Source organism: Oreochromis aureus, linkage group 6 (assembly GCF_013358895.1).
Source record: "Oreochromis aureus strain Israel breed Guangdong linkage group 6, ZZ_aureus, whole genome shotgun sequence".
Lineage (NCBI taxonomy): Eukaryota > Metazoa > Chordata > Actinopteri > Cichliformes > Cichlidae > Oreochromis > Oreochromis aureus.
In genome coordinates, this window is record NC_052947.1 from 18307099 (window position 1) to 18330677 (window position 23579).

General features: G+C 40.4%; 1 protein-coding gene across 1 annotated transcript in view; it reads left to right on the forward strand.

The window, feature by feature from the left end:
• Positions 1-6963: 6963 nt before the first annotated feature.
• bnc2 (basonuclin 2) overlaps positions 6964-23579 on the forward strand; it is a 165634-nt gene continuing 149018 nt past the window's right edge. The window contains exon 1 of the mRNA XM_039613796.1: positions 6964-7654. Coding sequence (XP_039469730.1) covers positions 7652-7654 — 3 coding nt within the window. The 5' untranslated portion in view covers positions 6964-7651. The remainder of the gene's footprint in view (positions 7655-23579) is intronic.

Below are 23579 nucleotides of genomic sequence, written 5' to 3' on the forward strand. Positions count from 1 at the left end.
TGTATGCATGCACACGCACAACCACACACACTTGCATACACACACACACACACACACACACACACACATAGAGAAAAGATGCAATTGACTTAGTATGATTAGGCTGTTCCTTGACCCACAAACACTGCCTCTCATTAAGATCCTCATTTGCAGAACAATTTTAGAGGCAGTAGACTGGTACATAATGTGCAACATCTGCCTGCCCCCTGTTTCTTGTTCAGAGACACAAACTGACACATGGTATCTGTGAATAAGCCCCTCTCTCACTGTCATCATGACGACATGTGACCAGCAGAGTTTTGAATCTGGCTTCTTCTGCAGGTCAAAATCTTCAAGGCGAAACAGACCACTTGCAAAATGTTAGGTATAGCGTCTCTTATGAGAAACCCTGAAACTGATTTGGTTACTCTACGGTCAAATTATGAAAAAGAAGGCTGTTTTAAGAACATTTAAGAGACAAGTGAAGAGTGGAAGATTACCTTCTAACTTATCCCTTCTTTCATCATCAAATTATTTAGCTAAAGACACTTACAGTTGCATACACAGGCATGTTCCACCATGTTTTGGCAGCGTCTCTTGCTGCTCTCTCTTGTATCTGAAGCAGCCAGTATCTCCCTTTATTTGGTGTTTGTACTGCTAAAGACAGATTAATCCGGATCCCGAGTTTGAGACTGTCTCAGGTATATAAAGCAGATCTAAGCCAAGCACAATTTCACAATAACCAATTATGTGATTTGTGCATTTACAATATAATTTTTTTTTACACACTCTGTGCAGTCTTTTCTTGATTTTACTTCCTTAAGCTATGCATAAATACATAAAAGATGTATTCTTTATGCATAAAACTGTATGCAAAGTGTACTGCAAGAGGTGAAGCATATATAAATGCAGTGTAGTCCTATTCCTCTCTAACCCACTATCTAAATGTGTGTCCTCATACAGATCAGGATCTATACAATCCAAAGATAAAGCTTGCAAATTTTATGAGTGTGTCTTAGGTAAAATTTATATGAAACACTGTAATATTCATATTTTTGTGAGTATTCTTTTTGGGTTCACATTGTAACTTTCAACTTTTTCAAAGCTAACTGTGGATAAATAATAAATTACCATAAAGTCAGTGGACGTACATGGGTGGCAGGAATAATGGGACCCTTTTTTTTTCCCCCGAAAAAAAAAAGCACATACTATTGCTTGTAGATACTGAAAGCACAATTTGCTCATAAAATTGCTTTATAGGAGAGCAATGATCCATCCAAGAATAATATATGTAGAGAATGTTCAGCATAGACTATGTTTGATGGGCGCTAGTTTAACTCAGTAGGATGAGCAGCCGGCCAGCCCCGGGTTCAAGTCCGACTCCCTGTCCTTTGCTGCATGTCCTACCCTCTCTCTCTCCTTTCACCTTTCTGTCAGTCTTCACTATATCTATCCAATAAAGCCAGAAAAAAAGCCAAAAGTAAGTCTACCTTTGATAACATACATAATAACCTCAGTGCTGTTTAATGCAAATAAAGCATGGATGAAAATGAATCACCTCAAAATATTAATTCTAAGTTTCTAAGAACTCTAAAATTGATCTGCAGATGCTTATCTCAAAGGATACTTCTTACTATTCATGATCTCTGGGGTGTTTGTAGAGAGTCAATTGAATGATTAAACTCGATGCTCTGACAGAAGAAAAGGCAGCTATTCATGTGTCAGTCGGCGCATACGGCAAAATTAAATTGTTAGGTTCCTGAGATCATGTACCTAGCCAAACCAAACCAAAGCGCAATAACATCTTGACACTACAGAGTATGACTCAACAAATGTAAGCACTGCAGTAGCAAATGTAAACTGACTCTTGTTTAAGTTGTCTTTGCGAGCCAATTGCCAAACCGTAAGGTGCCACCCTTTGAAACAAGATGGCTCTTGCACTGACAGTCCCAGCAAGCACGCTTGTCTCACTTCTGTTCTGCCTCAGCTGAGTCACGGGGAAGTTCAAGTGCCAGGCAGCATTTAATCTACCAGGGGAAGAAGTGACACAGGATTGTGATCATGCAAATGCACCTGCATGAAAAATTCAAGAACCAAATGACAAGCCCTGGTGTGCCAGCGCTGACAGAGGAAGGAAGAGAGGCACATCCCGGGGAAAAACATGACACTCCATGGAGAATTGTGAAAGCACAGTCTCCGCCTGCCGCCTCAGGTAAGTGGGGATATTGTCTGCATTAATGTGGCCTAGCTTTGATGCTGAGGGAAGAAAGAACCTGAGAACTGCAGAAGATGACAAAAGATACTAAAGAGTCACAAGTCCTCCACTTTAAAGGAACATCGATCGTACAAATGCCAGTTGGGATGTCAAACCTGCGCAGTGTTTAGTACATCACTCCCACTGCGTACAAATGAGGCAGGCTCCAACATGTGAGCGTTTACAGTAAAGGCTTTGAGACACAGTCACTTTGCAATACGGCTGATGACTCTATTTATTGAGTAAGATAATAATAAGCTGCTATCACACCAAGTGTCTTTTGAAACCAAAGTCACAAATCTTTGAAATCGCAAACTAAATTCATGTCCACTTGCTGACATTTTAAGACTTGTTTGTACGCATTTCTGTTCAAGTGATGCCCTGAGGAGGGATATTATTTCTCTCAGTGGAGTCTGTGGGAGAATTGTCAGCCACTCTTGACCCCAAGCATGAGCCATCCTCATGCTGAATCCTGTGAGACCTTGGACTGCCTTACAAAACCCCAGGACAGAGAAACCATTGATTACCATTTCTTTCCCCCCCGTTTCAGCCGTTAGACTGACAATATCTGTGCACCTAAATCAGACCACTCAAGCTCAAAACCTTCCCTCGCCATAAACCTTACACTTTGTCATTTCCTATTATGTGCATTCCTGTTTGCATGTGATGTAGATGCCCTCCCCCCTCCCCATTAGCACCCATCTCCCCACTAGCACCCGTCTCCCCACATGCTGTATGCACAAACCCCCTTGTTCATGTCTAACACCAGCCCCAAAGAGATGACGCAGATGTCTGTTTGACTCCCATCTGATGACCTTCTGGTCCTACCCTTAACAAACTGGAGCACTCATAAAGGATGAATTGATCCGCAAGACACACCTCTCAGAGGCAGCGTCGTATATGTGTATGTGTGAGCTTCTGTGCGTCCACGGTGCCATGAACTGCAGGGCCACACTCACTAACTGCTCACCCAACTAAAGTGCCATTCCACCCACAGTTAGACCCCTCAGGATGTGTGGGAACAAGGAGTCAGACTATTTCCCTTGGGCTGCTGCCGGAGAGCTTGTCCTTTGCTTGGTGAAAGGGTAAATTAAGGTGGTGAGGTTGTATTTAAGTTCATATTTCCCTTGAGTATGAGAGAAGAGACTAGGACATGGGACATTGATCGCCCTGAGTAAATGTTGTCCAGTTGGAAAACAGCTTTTAGATGAGAAAAGTATTTGTCTTATTTCCAACACCTGTGCTTCGCTCTCAGTGAGTTAGAAGGGCTCAAACTCAGAGGCTGATATACCGAGTCATCTCAGTATAAAGGCACGATTTTACTTCAGTGATGCTCATCGAACCCTTTAATTCTCTTTTGATCAACCTCCAGTACCTGAAACTGTCTTGACGCCTTTTTCTGTTCAAGCCTAAGACTCCGATTGAGTTTTGAAAGGCAGCAGGTCATGTATGTGTGAAGTCCTACAAAGGCAAATCTGTTAATTGAGGTTCATAGATAAATTTTAAGCCATATCATTGTAACACACAATGTCTGGTAGAGATTAACAGCCATTAGACATTTAAATAACCACTTGTTATCAGTCCCAGTAGGTGTTCTACTATGTCTACTAGCAGGCAGATATTTCAAATGTTCGTAATTTAAATGACTTGCAACTGCAAGATGTGAGCTGAACTTTCATTTCTTCACATGACCACTAGAGGACTTCTATGTAATCTGATTATGATACATTAGATTATGCAGCAGGCAGTTTATCATTGATTAGTAGAAATAAAAATTGCTATCTGAGCCTGCTAGTAGGTATAGGAAGGCACCTACCAACGAGATGTATAAGGCTACTGATAACAGCCATTCAGTGGACTGATGACATCCAAATAAGGTGTTCATTGAATGGGGTATTGATCTGGCATCAGAAACATCACGTGACAAGAAGCAGCTAAAAAAGAAAAAAGCTCTTCAGGTCATTAACTGTCTCCAGACTGTTGAAGAAAACTTACAGTGAGAGCCAGTCCTTTGAAAACTCTTGGGTTTTCTTGGGGATGGTTGAAGTGACCTTTCTGGACCTTTTTGTGCTTTACTAGTGACTGGAACTTAATGAACAGGAGCACCTCTGTGGATTTGATGGATCCACAAAATGCGATGCAGCAGCTGATGGCCTTCCCAGGAGGTGGAACACTTCAGCAGCAGGTTCAATAGCTCATTATCGGCGGTCCCGCTAAGTAATTAATGAACAGTGGGATCCTGTCACAGCGACAGATAAACATATACTTTTCCTCCCTATCAAGCTGCCTGCAGCAAACATTGTATGTCTGTGTCTTTTTAAAAAAAATAAAGATGCATTATATTTGTTCTAAAAATAAATATGATTACACTATTTACGTCCCAGGACATGAATTTGCTAGTCGTCTTCACAGAATACATGAAATGTAAGTTGATGTTTTCACAGAAGAAAATGTATCTACTCTGTATGGTCATTTATGGTTTGGCAGTGGTCAGGGTACAACATATAATAACTACAGCAATAAAAAACATAATACATAAATATACATACAGATGTTACCTCTAAGAAGATGTGATGCATATAATTTTGTGAGTACACTGCTCAGTTTATCAGTATCATTAAAATGAATGCCCACTTAGTGTTAATGATGTGTATGGTAAGCCAATATTGATCAGTTACTGCCCCATATGCATTATCAGATTTGATAGGGGCTGATGTTCATATTTTGGCTTTTCTGTTATAAAATGAAACTTTTTAAAAATGTTGTATTTTTTAATGCCATGATCCAAAACTTACATTTAGATGTCTAAACCTGACGGTTTAGACACCCACTGATGGTGAATGTTAAAGTCAGGATATATTTTATACAGGAGGTTTCTATAGCAGACTGGTGGTTCCTATCACAAAGACAAACTTATTGAAATCCTAATGCTACATTGTTGATTCTGTCAGCTATTTTTTTTTTTTTTTTTTTTTGCTCTGTTTACACACTTTTTTCAGTGAAATGCCGTTAATTGTGTTCACCGATGAGGTTTTTGAATATGGTAAATAGGGCAGCAAACAAATCACATGAAGATGGTCGCTGTTGACTTTGGGCCCATGAATTTTTTGTTGAATGTGGATCAGAGGTCGTGATTTGGCATCTTAATGTTGTTAGGGTATAGGCAACAACATTACTTTGACTGAGGTTAGGGTAAATATTGTTAAATGTAAAGGCTGACAAAGTAAGTTTTTTATTATGGTGTTGGAAAAAAGACCAAACCTCTAATGGCCTTACCTGTATTGTTTGCCATGTAATCCTGAGCTTAGATTTTAAACTTTTTTATATTGTTAGCCAGTCATTTCTGAGTGACAAAGTAACAAGCCAAAGACCTGTTTGACCCTGCTCATAGAATCCAGCCCACCCAAAAAGAAGTGCAATTGTTCCAAAAATCACGAGGTAAGAAAATAATGAGAAGGTGAAAATACACTATGGCTAGCCTGACACTCACTATCATAACTTTACTATCTCATCTGTTTGTCATAACATAGATTTATCGTCATCTGATAGTTTGGCAGCAAAGCAACAACAAAGAAAAAAAATGTCATGTTAGCCTTTGATAAGCTCTGTATACACATCCATAGCTCCTGATATCTACACGGTTAATCAACACTCCGAAATAGAAAACACTTCCTGAGTCAAATTAAAGCAACATCAAAGCACTTGAAGTCAACACAAAATAGATTCAAGCACAATTTTTTTCTGGACAATCCTTTAAAGGCTTTTTGTTTTGTTGCTCACATAAGTATGTAATATCTCATTTAATTAGCAAACTAAGCCCTCTGACAAACAAGCATATGGTACTCGCTCTCCCACGGCCTTGGCCAAGGAATGAATATGCATATCCTGGGACCTCAGTAGCTTGTTACCCTGGAATGAATTCTACACAAGCCTAATCCCTGATCTATTATTTACCCCTTGACCAAACATGCAAGTGGGGCTTCCAGACGCTTGACTTGATAGAAATGACTGCCCTGGGATTCCGTTGCCTCTCTCACCCCAGCGGAAAGCCGGGCTGAGGCAGGCAGGCAGGCAGTCACTCCGATGAGAGTGAATGTTTCTCTTTTTCTGTTCCACTCTATCCTCTAACACAACACCCCCAGACACACACTCATACACAGACACACTCCCCTCACTCCTTCAACTCTTCACTCTCGAGATGTCTTAGTCAAATGTTGAGCAAATCATCATAAAAACAAGTGCACAATGAAACTTTAATGAGCACGCCCAATTCTGAGGGATCTGAGGGACAGCTTAGGGAATCAGTGTCACATCCCCGCTGTAAGCAACACAGAAACTATTTCAAACTGCTTCAAACACGCTTGCGCGCGCACAAGCGCAGGGTCGCACGTGTGTTTGCCTTAGAGAACAGAAAGTAAAAAAGAAAAAAAGGGGGCGAAGATTTCTTGTTATAACATGAAATTCTGTGTCCGACGCTAAAGAGCTGATACAGCATTCAAAATCATTTGCATTTATTTTTTAATGTATTGCTCCTTCAGCCTGATCTGATGAACTCCCCTTTTTGACAATACTGTTAAAAATCGGCAGTATTATTTAGACTAGAACACTATATATGATCTAAATGCACACGAAGGAAAAGAAATATCACTGAATCACTGCTGCTTCTCAAATACTGAAAGCTTTTAATACGCCTCTCTGACGATTTCTTATCTTGGGGCTAAGGGTTTTTGGCACATTTTTCTTGCACGACGAAGCGAATCCTCATGCTGGCACAACATTGTAAATCAACTCATGAGGCGCAAAAGCTCCGTGGACCCGCAGTCACTTGGGTTACAGTCACATACGGCGTGTAAAACACTGATCTGAATTCACCCAACACAACAGAGCAGCCACCTTCTCCCCAGCCCTGACCGTCCGCAGCTCTCCTCTGTGCTGACTCTGCAGAAGGAAATCACCGGGGAAGTGTAGGAAGCTTTTCTTTTTTTTCTCTTTTTTTCATCAAGGTAGGGCAAGCAGTTACAACTCAGCTTCTGGCTGACAGTGATCCCTGCAGTTTCCTTGATTTCTTCAGTTTACGGTTTGGGGGAAAGGAGAGGCGACAGAGTGTCGTGGTCGCGCGTTTCTCTCCGTGAGACCGACCCGTACCCAAACGACGCGCGTTTTTCTCTCAAGTCGGGACGCTTTCAACCTCGGGATGAAAAAGCGAGCGCTCGTTTCCCCGTGTTACTCCTAGAAGTGTCAAGAAAAGACATCGTTGCTGAGTCTGAAAAGAAAACCGAGCGTGAATCACCAGATATACATCGGACAGGATTGAAGAGGAGAAAGTTCCCCACTTGAGGGCGAAATCAGACTTTTTTGAGGACGCCAACTTTGAAAAGTGCCAGGAGCCCCGGGGTCTGTCAGAAACAACATGCAGCAATGGTAAATATGAATTTTCTGCGTGTGGTTTCTGAAGTTTTTCAGATTAGGCACATCAGTGTGACAAATCACGGGAGCTGTAACTTTTTATTAACTTGTTTGCTGGTCAGACGAGAGAAGAAAAAAAAACAAACAAGTTTTGCTGAAGTCATATATTTCCCCCTGTTTGCTTTGCTTCATATGACTTATTTGCCAGATTTGTCAGTAAAACTAATAGAAAAATTTTTTATTCACCTTGTTTAGATACATTTTTCTTTACCTTTTCCTCGTCTCTGAGTCTTACAAAATCACCAACTGTTGCGTTTCTGAGCCTTTCAAATCCTGAGGAAAAACGGGGCTTAAAAAGTAAGTTAACAAAATCTAACCTCACTTGTTATTATTTAAAGCTTTTGCCTGAAAGTGTTTCATAATTCTCTGCTCCTGCGAGACAAATTAAAAACTTTTAGGTGGCGTCTGAGAGGAAAAATCCAGGCGCTGTAAATTGTGTAACTGTTAAAGTGTTTACATGATATTTACGTATAAGCCACTTTGATACCAGTTGGTATTGGGGCCTTGATTGGAGTGGAGTTCAGTGCAATTTCTTCATACATCAAGGACACACAGGGGCTCATAAAAACAGTGTGAGTTTATTTAGATCAATGTGAACACACTTGATTTTACCTCAGCTGGGTCTAAAATTTGGAAAGTAAATTTTCTTAGGCCTCATAAAATCCCTTTTCTGAAAATCCTGCTTCACTTTTTCTGCACAATTCCTTCTCCTTTAAGGAACAAACAAGTTTTCCTGTGCTATCAATGCAGCCAAAACCTTTAGGTAATTTTAAGAGTTTGTAAAGTGTGTGTGTGTGTGTGTTTTTAAAATTTTTTGCCAAATACACTAGTTCACCCCCACTGTTTATGTGCCCCTGTGTTACAGTTCACCCATAAAAACAAACTCATTGAAACACAAGCAGACGGCCAGCTTGAATTTCAAAGTCAGCTTAAGACACTTCAGTTTGGACATTTCTGAACGCTTCAAAAGACGAGGAGAGGAAAAGAGAGAGAGAGTGTGTGAGGGGTAGAAAACGAGAAACAATGAGGGTGACTGAGATGAATGTTCCCACTTAAAAGTACCTTCACACTTTCGTCAGTGAGATGTGTGCGAGATTAATGCCTAACAGTATTTTGGCCTGGTATGAGTGTGCGTGTGTGTCAAGGATGTTTCATGAGCTGGTGCTGCTACTACAGTGAAGAATGCCAATTTACATTCCTGGAGTGTCATTTCATTACTTTTATCTCCGTGCTGCTGTCTCTCAGCCAGACCGAGTGGGGATCTGTTCAATTTCACATTTCCTTTACCACATAAGTTGCAGATGTTAAAATGCTGCTAATGATTTTCATCATGTTCGAAATGCTTCTGTCGTGCGCTTTTTGTGTCGGATAATTATGACTTTTTCAGAATGCGTGAAAGCCACCATGAAACAAATCAGCTTAGCAAATAAAATGCATATTTTGAATGAAACAATTAAAAAAAATTGTACATTTTTAAGGCAAAAATCCGCAAAAATTATTAGAGAAAAACACTGTTGTACATGTCCCTTAATATGCAGGAAACAGACCCCCTATTGCACCAGCCTGTACTTCTGCTGCGTGAGGTTAAAGAAAAAGTTAAAGTTGTCAAAGGATCTGCAGCTAGGTCGTGATTCCTCTGGGTCTGTGAGAATCAGAGAGGGGAGAGCGTGTGTGTGTGTGGGGTGGGTGCCACTGGTTAGTCGGTTCAATAATCTGCTGGACAGGTAGGCCTGTGACGCCCCCCCTTAGAGAGGCTGCTAATGAAGAGAAAGGCTGCTTAGCGGTGCTCTGCTCTGACCCCACCAACCCTCTCTGTCCCCCCTGCTGGCTTCCTCTGATTACTCCTCACAACGAGAACACCCCACACCCCCACCCCTCCACACCAACTCCATCCTCACTGTTTCCCCCCGGCTTTCTTACTTTCTAACTCCCTGCCTCCTCACTTAATAAGAATGAGTGCTAAGTGCATAAAGACTCTGCTGATAACCCACTCGGTGCATTTATGCATTTGCTGCTGTCTCCTATTTATGCAGCTGCTTATGCCTATATTTCAATTGATGAATTTAGAGAGATAATCACTGCTTGACCATAATTTCCCAACATATTTTTCTGTGCAGTTTTAGTAATGAGGCCGCGTTTGAAAGTGCAGCGCTTAACCTCAGAGAGGCACAAGTGAAGGGGAATATGGGTAAGTGCAGATCAGGAAGAAAAACCAACAGCATTTATTTTAGATGAAAGGAAATATGCACTTTCACTCATGCTAACAGGTAAAGATATTCAGCAAATCTGAGAGAGAGAGAGCACTTTTTCCATCTCCTCCCACGAGTGTTTCTGCGATGCTTCAGCAGCGTCAAAGCTGGATTGTTGCACTGTTCTTATTTATTCAGAGGTGGGTCACTGGTACCGATATGGCCCTGCTCCTCTCCATCCATTCCCATCACCGATAATCTCTTGAGTGACTGATAGTGTGTCTTGGCAGTGACAGCAAAGGTAATATTTTGAAAGGGGGCGTGGGGGGGTCACATACATAGGGATGGCTTGAGATGGAAATCTTTAAACAAGACACCAGAACCTAAGCTGTGGGCTTTGGCGACTAAAACAGAGACGCAGTGAAATGTTGAAACAAATTGGATCGCAGGGCTCCTAATTTAATAAAGAGCACAGCGTGAGACATACTTGATTTAAAACAATATACATATGCGAGACGTAATTACATTTTTCGTACCCCAGCACACACAAAGCGAGGAACTGAATCTTCACACACTTACCTTTGTGAAAACATTATGAAATTTGGTCTGTGTTCATGTGATTCTTAACTTTTTTAAAATAAGGCGACATAAATAGCAGAAGGTAATGAACAGGGTGAACAGCTGTTATGACACAAGCATTTAAGATGTGTTTAGTCTCACACTATCACGCAGATTGATATCTGTAAGAGTTTCAGTCTGCTCAATTATTGCATTGTCTCTGCGGTGACAAAATGGATCACATTTGGAAATGGCAAGTTAATCAGATTAAAATCAGCCTCCGAGCTACAAACTGCAACCTGATACCTGTACTTCTATGCATTCATGTCTTTAATGCCCTTTTTTGTTTTCTACAGGCTTCATTTCAAATGTTAAATGTTAAAACTTCTTATGTGCGATAATGTAAGGAAACAGGAAGAACTGGGGAATACTTGTGTGCTAAAACATGAAAACACTGAGTGCTTGTGGAAGCCTCTCACTCACTCTGTCTTTATTTGCGATAGGACACATTTGGCGCAGCGACCCTAATACATTTTCCTGCCCTCTGAGGCGCAGTCATAACTCTTAGGTTTTCAGATGTAATTTGGGGTGGCCTTAATTGATTCTGTCCAGAACTAATTACCAGCGACTGAGTAAAATAAACACCTCAGTGTCACTTGGTGGCAACTGTCCAATCGGTAGGGGAATTACTTTTCACTTGTAATCCATACGTTCTTCAGTGGGGCTGGGATATAATTCATGTCGACGCTATAGAAATAGCAGAGACGCTGGACCTGTGTAACGAACAGGAGTATAGTTGTAACCAAATGGCTCAGTTGGGAGGTATAGGGTTATGTGGTATAATTTATATTTTATAGCTCCCTTCTGCACTGACTGCACTCCAGAATAAAGTTGTTCGATTTTGTTCCATGAACAGGGAGTGAGAAAATCTGGGATTTCACTTGCGATGGAAATTCCAGACGCCGCTTTGTTCCTCGGTTCCTTCTTGTATTTTTTATTTTCCTGTTGAGTCTCATTTCTTGCTTTCAGATAAAAAGACGACAAACTGCTGCTGCGAATAAGTGAGTGTTCATTTGAATGACTGCGTGCATTTTTTTTTTTCTGGGTGTGTGCATGAGTGGCCTTTGCCCGAGTGACTCAAAAAGGGATGGAAAGATCTCCTCAGGCCATACAGAGTGATTTGATTAGAAGAGAATAATTTGCCCTAAAGGTGTCTTTTCTCTTCCCTCCAAAAAAGCTGGTGGAAGAAATCTGATATGACAAGATAAGTGGTGGCTCATGAAAAATTCCTGAGGACTGAGACGTAGCATGTTGACTTTGGAATTATTGCCGTGAGTGTCTAGTTCTTTTTCTAGTAACTGTGCCTGACAATGTTTTTTTTTTTTTACCTGAATAGCCTTTGAAATGATTCCTCTGGTTCTCAATCCAGAATTCTTTCATTTAAAATCTGTTTATGTACTGACCGAAGGATGGACAAAGTAAACTCCACAATTCATTCCAGGCATTTTCTTCTTCAGACTTCTTTGACCGTACACCAAAGCAATCTTTATTGGTCAGCTACTGTTATTCCTTCCTGTGAATGGCATTTATCATTGTTTTAAAATAGCGGGCTTGGACAGGCTAAAGACATGCTCCAGTGTATATGCAGCAACTCCTTTGCTGGGCTGCAGCCTTATTTAATGTTTTGACTGATGTTTTTTTCTAATTGCACACTTTTCCAGATCGTGTACCGACTTCATGTCCAGTTTTTGCACTAAAAAGGAGAACTTGTGCCTTTGAGTTTCTTTTTGTTGCCTGTTACTATATCAAGTAGACTTGGGACCTCTCCGTGTCTATATGCTGACATGCATTGCACCCCTTTACCCTGTCATGCAGACTGTGATGTGATCACGTCATAATGCTTTTTTGAGTCCGCCCATGGACTTAGATGGGACGAAGTGGGCCTAGCTGGTCACCAGCAATGCATCTTAAAAATGCAAAATTTACACAGAGTATTTTGTAATGAAAAATTTAAATGATTTTATATGAAAAGCAAATCATATGCCAGATTATGATTGTCCACATTATAAGGTCTTTGGTCTCCCCGTGCAGTGTTTTAGAAATGGAACAACAGCATGTAAGATTTATTTCTCAGGGCACAATCCTCTTTCTACTGTTTTCAGGATTTAGTCCCAGTCGTGTTTTCCCTACTGGCTAGCTCGGTGGCCAGGGTGCTATTGTGGTATCCCTCAGTATTATTTAGCTGCTTCTCTAGGGAGAAGCTGGCAATCGCAGTCCACTTCTCTAGAGATCTAAGCAGAACCTGCAGCAGGTGGAAAATTGGTTCACGTGGTGCTACACCAACCTCACAGCTGAATCCAAGACGGTGATGTTGGAGTTTCTTGGAAAGATGACAGACTCATTGTAGAGGCAGCTCATTTTACCTAGCCATTATTTTTTAGTTATTTTGTTGTTGCAAAGTACTTGGCCAGTGTTGTTTATCAGTTTATTTAAGCAGAGTAAAACATCGTCACTCTTTTTTTGCCATTATGCTCATTACGACACGAGTCCTTGTTGACAGATTATATCTTGTGATAGTTCAGTGTGCACCGGTGACAGCCTGAAAGTTGTTACCACGTGTCACACTGTCTCATCACTCTTATAGTCAGCATCAGGAAGTATCGATGAGTAAACAAATATATACCAGCACATTTGATTTTACTGGATGCAATGTTACCATATACAGTTTAAAATATGATTTCAGAGACTTACAAGGATTATAACATTTTGCTGATGTTATATTAGCGCTGCAACAGTGTATTTATAGTGAAAACTGTTCTGTTGTTGCAACAAGATGCTTCAGGGTTGGGCGTTCTCCCAGTTATACTTTGGTGTGACTCACAAAGAAGCCGTTTTCTTTGTGTAAGAGCGATACAGTCATTAATTACAATTTCCATTTAACTCAAAGTGAGAAATCCTGTACCTAAAAAGCTCATAGGCCTTTTCTCTGGGATCTTATCTACCTAGTAATAGTTTTTTGCATGTTCAACTATTCAGGCAAAAAACTGAATATGTCAAATAGCTGTAGTTCATAGGCTGGACCTAAAGGCCTACATTTGGCTTAATACTAGGTTAAATGTACAAGCATAAGAAGCAAGCATATGGTTAAATCTGAGATTGCAGCTGTGGTTATGTGGCAGAATATATGCTTTTTGTTATATGGAAATACTTTTTTGCCTTTTCCCTAAAAAACACACTATTGCAACAGTCAGCTGTGTATCCTACATCTGGATGTTGTTTAGTTCTCATATTAGTAAGATAAAAAAAAAAAGATAACTTAAGTGTGTGTGTCTGTTGGTGTGTATTAACTAGTGTGTAAATCCATATATTCTGGGCCAAAGGGAGCCGTAATCACCTTGATTTTTCGAGACTTTAGTTTTGGCAGGCTTTTTTTCTGACAATGATTCTCACTTGAATATATTGATAATATTTCAGACACACTGGTAACCTTGTAGGCTGAATGTATAATCTAGCTTCTATTAGCAAGCCTTAATGCAGAGTTTGGACTCTTTAGCCTTGAATGAATTATGTCTTTGATTTTGGATAAAAATCAGCAAAGGATGTCGGTGCATTGTATATGTGTTCAATTACATTTTGAATGCTTTTATGAATTCATGTGTCCAGTGGAATGTGTGCATGTATGAAAGACACTTTTTCCTCTCAGCGGCAAGGTGATTATTACTGAATCCATAACCTCTGACCCTAATGAAATAGAAATTTAATCCAAAACAAAGCCACGTCAAAGAGTGCGCATTTTAACCCAAACAGTTGTCTTTTCTTAGTAACAACTTAAATATGCTTACAGTGTAGTGTTTACAGTGTGACAACAGAAAATAATCTATTTAATAGTCATTTGTCTGACTTTGAGCTGGAATTGTTACGGATAAAATAAGTGTGTAATTATATATATATATATATATATATATATATATATATATGTATATATAGATATATAGATATGTATATAGATAGATAGATAGATAGATAGATAGATAGACAGCGATACAAGCTAGCTAATTAACTTATATACGTATATTTAATAATTATACATTATACTTTAGGGCTGAATAGTTAATTGAATTTGAATGTCAGTCACAATTTTAGCTCCCCGCAATCGAGCCATATTGAAAATGCATGCCCTGCCAATAGAATGCAAAGCAAAAATAAATCAAGCACTCCCCAATTAAGTGCCTGACCACATGCTTGCATGCACCAATCACAGCTGTTCCCTGCACCTCACAGCGGCAATTTTTGCATAACTAGTCTGGATGAGCAACACAACATTAAAAGACAGATATAAAACAAAAAAGCAAATATCTGGGACAGGACAAGGTGAAGAGCTTGTCACTGGAAGTGGATCATCAGTCATTCTTTAGAAATACTTCAGATTCAGCACATGCGATGTTAACAAAGAGAAAACCATATATATGCATATAGTGCTGAAAATAATCTTGGCCATAATTGTGCACCCCAACTGTACCTCTTACAGACTTGTCAAGGTAGTGATTAGTTTGTACTGTCTTTCAATCTTGTGATTTGGGAGGAAAGAATATTTATTTTGATGCTATACATTAAATACTTAACTCTGTATGAGTATTTTAATCTCTGTCACAATCTTTCAGGGTTCATTGACTAAGCTGTAGCCCTTTGAGCTGAGCGCGCTTTGCAACGCATCACCAAAAACCTGGATGACATGTTAGAAGTCCTACTGTGTGATTGTTGGTGACAAAAGTGCTATTTATGGTGATAATCATAGTAATTAAGCGGTCTCAGGATGATAGGATTTTGTGTGTTTGTTTGTCTTAGTTCACTTTTCCTGTTTGAGGGAAACTTAACACTCATTAACTGTGTGTGAAGGGCACATCTGTATGTGTTTCTGCCTGCATGTACAGTCTATGATTGTGTGTGTGTGTGTGTTTTCACATGTGTTTGTGGCTGTGGGTGTTTTTGGAGTGGAGGAGAAATGTGCTGACAGGTAGTGTGTCAGGAGGGGGACAGTGGCGCTTTTGAGACAGATACAAGAGACGAGTCTCAGGGAGAGGGAGAGAGAAAGAGGGCCTCTTTCATGTGACTCTGCATTCCGCCAAGGCACAGGCAGGGAGAGGCACAAGACGAGACATGCGTCCCCCCTCGTCATTCCCTCTGCCTCTTCCCCACCGCACCCGCTCTCCCATCCACTCCTCCCCATCCAGCCTCTGTCCCTCCCTTCATCCAGCGACCTTAACATTTATCAAAGAACCCCATGCTGGAATTCCTCTTCAGCATCTGTGTCTTGGTGGGAGAGGCACACACACACACACGCACACACACATACATACACGGCACAGACTCACATAAAAGTGCACATGCACTGTCGCAAACCAATCTGTTTTGAATATTGCAAAACTGTGGAGGGGCCGTCCTTGTTCCTTACTAAGGAGGCCGCCCTCGAGACAATGTCACACTGAGACATGGACACATGCTTGCATACACATTCTCTCCTCCTTCTTGTTTCTTTATTGTACCTCCTGTCACTTTGTCCTATTCATTTAACCTTTCATTAGAGCCAGCTGACAGCCCTGTGTGTGTCTGCACAGCTTCAGGAACAATGCCAAAAAAGCCCCACTGTCACAGTTATTAGATTCCTCTGGCCCCCTTTTACCCTGGCAACTCAATATTAAGAGAGGAAGGGTGAATGAGGGAAGGCAGGGTAAGGGAGAACAAGGGGGAAAGGGAGAAACATGGGGTGCGTGGTTGACACTGCTGCCCAACTCCTATGGTGAAGGGTCCTCTTGACTTGTCAAGGACATGTGCCACATGTTGATAGTAGACTGGTCTCCAGCAGAACAGGGAAGGGAATGTTAGCTACAATGCAGAGCAGGGAGACGCCGGAGAAGGAGAGGACACTCGTCTTGTGCTGTGGCAAGCAGCACCCTGGAGGAGTTGGACTGAAAACACAAACAGTTTGTGGAGGAATTCTGTTTTTAATGGGCAAGCAGGAGGGGCAGTCTGGTCCCCAAGGAAGGACAGACCAGTGCCCTCACCCTCCCCCATTCCCTTCCTTCTCCTGTCTGTTGCCCTGTCTCCCTCACTCTCCTCCTCTGTTCCTCTCTACCCTCACTTTTCTGCTCTTTGCACATCAAGCACTTTAAAGAGAATGTGTGTTTGAGTAATAAATTTTCTATCAACAATAATTTATGTAATTTCATCTGAGAGGAAATAAGCGGAATATGCATCAGTTTGAGAATTCACACTTTATACATCTATCCATTGTTTTCAAAATAACACAGTTTTGTTTATTTTAGCTGTTTAACAAAACACATTCAGGTTGTACTTATATGTAAATGGTAAATGGACTAGTTCTTATATAGTGCTTTTCTACTCTCTCTGAGCACTCAAAGCGCTTTACACAACTTACCTCATTCGCCCAATCACACCCAGTCGCACAAGCACTTTTTTATATGCTCATTCTGCTTTATATCTAACATTGAAACACACTCATACTCCGATGGATGTATCTGAGCAACTTGGGGTTAGTAACTTGCCCAAGAACATTTGGCATGCAGACTGGAGCAGACGGGGATTGAACCACCACCTGAGCTACAGCCACCCCAGTGGTCTGCAAAGTAAGAACATTTTGGTGGATGGATACATGGTCAGTGACCTCTTTGCAGCTAGGAAAACTTGGTGGTTCCTTAGTGATTTCCTTGAATTCTTTCTTATTTGGCGACTGATTTCAGTAAGTTGCAGTGACCAACTGACCGACCAGAGGCTGAGTGTGCAACACACCACCTTTGACAAGGTGGGAGGCAACCTGTCCCCAAACAATTGCAGTCTTGGGCTGGTTGCAGTCTGTCTCGGGCAGGTTGGAGAGACTAATTGTTGAAGGTGTGCAAGTTATTTATAAATTATATACATTTTATAAATCCACCAACACACTGCAGTCAGTCTGAGTCAGTCTGCTCCAGTGAACTTATCTGCAATAAGCCTTTTTTGCATAGAGAACAGTTGGTTGCCAACTGGCTGTATTCTGGTTATATTCCTATGCAAAAGCAAGACGGCTGAGCGCCTATGCCATTTTACCATTTTATCACCAAAGTAACTTTGAATAATGCAACTGACTATGACCTGAAGACCCGGTCGATGTCTTTGAAGCAGCCATTTCAAAAGCAACAACATCGCAATTCCAAACGGTTCATAGTTTGTCTCCAGTGTGTTTTATTACTTTAAGCTTCAAACAAAGGTCCTTTAAAAAAGTGTTTATTTTAACCAGAGCTACGGTCTTTTCCAAGTTTAAAAAGGTGTTTCTGGCCCAATGAAAGAACACAGTATAAGCCACTGTGTGGATTTCTTTTGTGGCCAATGGCAAACATAACAGTTAAAAAGTATCATGGAGATGTGAGGAAATACATTATTTACTTTATTTGAAATGACAAAATATATATTAAAGCATTAATGCCAAGATTGTGTTACATTATTTTAACAAATGAAAATGAAATGAAATACATTTCCTTTAAAGTACATTTTCTGCTTCAGTTTAGTTGCATATCCCTGCAGTTACTCAGACACAGGTTCTGGAATAGAACAAATTCATCAGATTTCCAGTCTGCTGTAATTTTTTATTTAGCCAGGTTCAGGTAACACTGTAAAATCTCCATTCTCAAGGCTATTAAATCCACAAATTCTTTGGGGCGCATAGGTTCATATGAATTTTATAAAATATCGAACCAAACTAAACTTTACGCAAAATGCACCAAGGCATGCTCTGTTCACTGTGCACTCCAGACGCGCTCAGGAAACACTTCTGAATCTGCTGTGAGGGGAGCTGTGAAGCATCTCTAGTAACACCCGGTGCACTTCAGCAAAGCTCAGTAAAGCTGTGTTTAGGTCAGTCCAGCGCAGTCAGCAGTGGACAGTGATGCTTTTTCAGTAATACATTAGCTAAAATGGATCAGGGCCTGGTGTGGTGTGCTAAGGCATTGGTCGCTCTCGTAGGGGGGCAATGAATTGCTCACGTGTCATTGGAGATCGAGCAAGTACGCCCATGTGCATCCACACACACACGCACACACACATTGACACACAAGCACATTTTCCCTGGCCCTAAAGGAAGAAAGAGGGACAGCAATGGTGCAACAGCCTGAACCCTGACCATCGGGCAGCAGTCTTGATGAAGCCCATCTCTCACTTCTGTCACCCAATTGCTCCTATTCCTCCCCCTTTCCCCCCTCTCAGGCCACCACTCGCTCTGTGTGACTGACTCTTTATTTATTTCTTTACCCTCATCTCGTCACTTAGTTAGAGCAGCGACCAGCAGTCTGTCTCTCTTCTGTCCTCTCTGTCATCCTTTTTTTTCCCACCCTTCTCCCTCCGCCTGGAGGCTGTCGATCCACCTGTCTGCTCCACATCTCTCTAATTCTCTGACTGGACTCTCTCTTTCCTCTCTCAGGGCTGTAATTGATGGTGGTGTTATTGTGTCCAGTTCTCCAGCCTTAAAGCTGTTCCTCCAGGTCAGCACTACCTCACCATTTAAAACACCCCGTGAATTCACAGTCGACAGCGAGGAACTTTTTTTGAAAGCGCTGAAGCGAGGGCTACCAATTTGCTTTGGCTGTTTTAAGCAATCAAAGTGTGCCTGATGGGATTTTAAGCTGTTCTTCAAATTCAAAACAATCTTGACATCTGCGCTTGAACTCTATTCTGTCATTTTGAATTAGGGACAATATTTCCTTGGAACTTCATGTTCCTTCTCAAGAGAAGTGTTTGCCCTTGGCCGCGATAGAAATGCACTCAGTGGCTTTGACTGTGGTCTTTGTTTGGTGGTCCTTTCTTGTAGCACATTTCAGCTGAGTTTTAAACTATTTCTCAAAGGAATTACAATGTGAGGTGGGAAGAAGTTTTCAAAGTATCCTGGAGAAAAAAAAATACCTGTTCAGAAGTTTTATTTCTAATTCTTCCTTATTTTCATACTTGTCCCCTCTAAAGTGATCAAGGTCCTCATACATTCAATTCACTTGCACGTTTTTTTCAGTGAAGCTATCTCAACATTGTGGTTATTGAAAAATTCACAAGGTTAAGGAGTGACTATACCTGCAGTATGAGCCTTTTCCTACTGCAGGTATATATATAAATGTATACATACTCTAAGGTCTTTCTTTCCCTTTTTCTGTCTCACTTTGTCTGCTTCTCTGTCTTTCTCTCTTGCACTCTAGGCTCCAGTCCCTCCTCAGCATGAACCTTGTATTTATTACCCTCTAAGTAATCACTTTGCTTTCTCTTTTGATAGACTGTTATTGCTCTAACTAGCTGAGGTCCCTATAGGTATTTGGAGGCTTTCCAGTTTTATTAGACAAAGGCCTCATTATTCAAGGCCAGCATTAAGACTACCATTAGATCCATTTGCCCCCTAGTCACATGTATCCAGTTGCAGCCAATTCATATTATAGCCCCTGCACACTTAGTATTTACAGCACAAACATACTCATTCCCTCTTGTCAAAGTTAAATATAGACAGTATTCAGAAAGCAACCTTGCCACTATGAGAAGTAGCTGTGAAGTTGTCTCTGCATGTCTGCTCCTTACGGTTTTTGCACACATAATGTGGTCAATATCGATGTCCAGTAAAAGTTTTTTTTAAGTTACTGTGCATATTTCTTCAAAGAGAGAGCTCTCCATCCCCCCTCATAAAAAGCCAAGAGTATTGCATATAGAACGGTATTATTTTTGTTATCCATCCATCCATCCATCCATTCATCCATCCACCCATCCATCCATCCATCCTTCCATCCATCCATCCATCCATCCATGCATTCATCCATCCACCCACCCATCCATCCATCCATCCGTTTGCTTCTTCTCCAAGGGTCTAGGGTCGCAATATGGATGGAGCACTAGAAATAATGGCATCTGTAACGGTTGCTTTTGAACTGTTTTAAGTCACCCAAGTTCTCTGCATCATGGTTCACATTTGTTTTACTTTTGTTTTCTATCACCTAGCCACCTTTGCCTGACTCCTTTTCTTCTTCTGTTCCTTTCTTTGCTCTTCTTTTTGCCTTTTGTGCCCTTACTTAAGTAAGGGCACAAAGCTGTACTTAGTTTTTCTAAGGCAACGAGTTTGTTCTGGGAACTAATTAGATTTTACAGTTTAGGGTCTTTTGTAGAGTTACACAGTTGCTTTGTTTGATCCACTGTCCACCATTTTGATGAAAGCTATAGAGACATATCCTCCTCCTTTTTTGTTTTCAGGGTCGAGCCTTCTTTTCCCCAGAAAATATGCATGTAGAAAGCCATTATTCTATAACCATTACATCCAAACTTCCTTCATAATCATCAGTTAAAGCACACAAGCTGCCCATTGCCTGTTACAGAATCAAGGCAGGCGTTCCCCACAGCAGCCTTGACCAACATTCAATGGCTTTCATGACTAGGAGATGCTGTTAAATAAACTGAGCTCTACTGGCTGGTCACAGTGCCTTTTAGACTACAAACTTTAATATAAGGTGTGTTTTCCCCACTTTTCAACACAACAATGTTTAATAAGACTATAAGAAATTCCATATCTGCATTTAGCATTTAGTAAGACTTGAATTTTCAGCCAGAAGCCATCATAAGAGCAGGTGTCACTGATATTTCTTGATTACATGAAAATGATTGGAAATAGCAGCAGTTTGAGTGCACCCAAGCATGTTAAGTGTCTGTATGACACCAGAATGCTTAAAAACCCAGATTCATATAAGACTCTGATTCTTCACCAGTTTGAACAAATTCATAAAAGCAGGTATTTGTCATAGCAGTATGTTGACAGAATAGAAAAAGTGGATATTAGCTGTGATGGCGTAATGCAGTATTGTGTCAGTGTGTAGTGTGCACATATTTTGTGCTATTGTATGGCATCTTCAAAAAAGGTGATCTTGACCTGGAAAGACAAAAGAGTTTTGTGAATGCTTCACAAGTTGTCATCAAAAATCTAAGGTTTACTACACTAATAAAAACTTGCCACTAACTTGTGGCTCAGTCACACTGGAGTGAAAATATGACATAAAAAGCAGTGGTTGCCCCTTGATATCAGCGAATATTTTCACATTTGGTGGTGATTTCAAGTTGTTGCAGAGCCTAACTGGCAACCACCCTCAGCCTCTGGCTACCACAGGTTTACACGAGTCGTCCAGTGGTTGTCAAACTTTCACCAAACAATGATGGTCTGAATTGATCACTTTTGCAAAAATTGACAAAGATTTGCAAATTATTTCTATTAAATGTATAAACACAAACAGATTTCAAACATTTTGCAATTGTATGCACATGGCAACATATTTACAATTTCTGCTGATTTATCACAGCTGATTACAGTATCAACACAAAAAGACCCAATTTAATTGCCAACTGATCGCAGACTGACTCTATCTTATTACCACTTTACTGTCATCTTGAAACAACAACGTTGATTTGAAGACAGAGACCCTCTTCGAAGCACTCATTTAATAGGCAGGAGATTGGAAGTTCATTGCACACACTCACAGTACTTTTGGTTATACTGTGGTCTTAAACCATTGTTTTCCCTTGTGTTTGTAGCATTAATGGCACAAGCTACAGACCTTTAACCCACTTTGAAGTGAAGAAAACAACACAGTCAAAAGTCTGTTTCATTACAGAAGTACTAGTTCTGCACAGTGTTTTTGAACTGGCTAGATGAATTTCTATATATAGTATCTAAGAAACAAAAAAAAGAAGCAGAATATTATGACACGTTTTTCTCTGCTTCTCTCCGCCAGATAATGATCTTTATGAAAAGTGTTTAGCTTGATAAATCAGACAAATTAATTGTAATAAATGAGAAATACAATTTCAGATATACATAGCTTTAAGTGAACACTGAGTTAAGTTAACCAAATTTACTTTAAGTTCAACATTGCAGGCATGTGAGAAGTCGGTCAAACTCTAACTACTAAAACCATGATAGTTTAAAATATGCATACCTTTTTTTCTATAAACAGAAAAGTATGAACATAAAAGATTTATCACTTTCCTGGAGATCATCAGATAATAGACTATTTTCAGTCTATATTGCACCATTCATGCAAGTTTACTATTGTGACTTTATCTTCAGGCTGCCCAAACACCCCTCACCTGCAAAGACATTTAAGGTGCCCTAGTTTTGATTCCTTCCATTTCTTTGTTGCAGCTTTTTAATTTCTTTGTTGCCACCTGTGTGTCCAATATGGTGCTCATCCCTCCTAATCGATGGCCCCTTATTGGGTTTCTGCGTTTGGTCAAATATCTCATCGCTTTCTCCCCCCTCAAGGCAACAGAATCCAAACTAATAAGAAATCTCCTCAGTCTCTTGGGTTGAGTGTTCAGATGAAAAAAATTATTAGTGCAGAGATAGCATGTATCTGTGACAGAAATCAGATTTTCAACAAGTTTGCTAGTTTAGAGCTAAAGCTCCTGACAAAGAAGTTGACGCGTTGACTGATCTCGAGGAGGATGTTAGCTCATGTCTGCACACAAATGGTTTAATTTTAAAAAGTCTATTCTTCACTTTTGGGAATCTGTTGAGTTTTTCCCCACCAAAATACTGAGTTTTCCCAAAAATGTTCCTTAAATGTAGATAAATAAAATGTTGAATAGAAGTGTGGATGTAGAAGAGTCATCTTTTTCTTCATTTTTGTGTACGCTCATTTTGACCATTTCATATTGATGATGTCACATAACTCTACTCAACATTCAGAAAAGTTACGATGTATAAATAATAGTTTTATAGTCCTAATGCAGCAGTGCAAGTACTATCATTAACCTTGTTTATAATGTTGCATTCACAGTCCACAATAAAACCACTTTTGACAAAGGAGGAGACCTTAGGTTCAGTTTATACTTCAAGAAAAAACACAGTGTTCTTCAGGCTTGCAGACAGAAGAAGGAGATGTTAAAAGCCCCTTTTTCTAAGTCAGGCATATTAGTCAAAAATAGAGTTGTAAGCTTTGTCCAAAAAAACAACAACCTTTCAACCAATTCATCGGTAAAAGTTTAACTGAGACCCAACAGGCAAAGAACGCTGAGGTACTGCACAGCTCTGTCATTTAGATGAAAGAGGACATTTTGCCTTTTTTTCTTTTTGT